The following is a 506-nucleotide window of genomic DNA, read 5'->3' as shown; positions in this document are numbered from 1 at the left end:
TAAAGTAAGATTTTAACTCCTTCTTTATTTCCGGAGTCATCGGAATGTACCCGTCGTCGGTCACCACATTAATGCAATGATCGAGAACAATCTCGGGAGCACCTTTCATAGTTAGGTAATAACTTTGGGTGCTCTGCATGCGGTGGATGGTGACCTGATATTTGTAGGCCGAACTGAAAGGTATCTCGGCTTCTTTCGGATTCATTTCCCGAGTTTGCGTCGCCGACCTATTAATTTCCATGTATCTAAGTATCGCCGACTCCGATGCGTCGCCAATAATTTTTCTTTGTTTGACGGGAGATTTCATGCTGTCGTGCGCAAATTCAGCCTTCAAATTAAGCGACGCCGCTAGGCACAGCTCGGCGTACGTCGAATCTGAAACGTGCGTGTGATCGTCCTTGTCGTAGATGGCGAAATTACAAAAGAGATGCGTGACGCTCATTCTATTTTCGGTTAACGTTCCCGTTTTATCCGAACATATGCAGGACGTCGACCCCAAAGTCTCG

At 46.4% G+C, this 506-nt stretch overlaps 1 protein-coding gene across 1 annotated transcript; it reads right to left on the bottom strand.

Moving 5' to 3' along the window:
- Positions 1–4: 4 nt before the first annotated feature.
- LOC106105841 (sodium/potassium-transporting ATPase subunit alpha-A-like) lies at positions 5–502 on the bottom strand (the record flags this gene model as incomplete). Its single annotated transcript, XM_013286297.1, has 1 exon — positions 5–502. A coding segment is annotated over one exon (498 nt), but the record flags the coding sequence as incomplete, so codon positions are not given.
- Between the last annotated feature and the right edge of the window lie 4 nt (positions 503–506).

Source organism: Papilio polytes, unplaced genomic scaffold (genome assembly GCF_000836215.1).
Source record: "Papilio polytes unplaced genomic scaffold, Ppol_1.0 DF822630.1, whole genome shotgun sequence".
NCBI classification, from domain to species: Eukaryota; Metazoa; Arthropoda; class Insecta; order Lepidoptera; family Papilionidae; genus Papilio; species Papilio polytes.
This window is presented reverse-complemented; position numbering and strand designations above follow the sequence as displayed.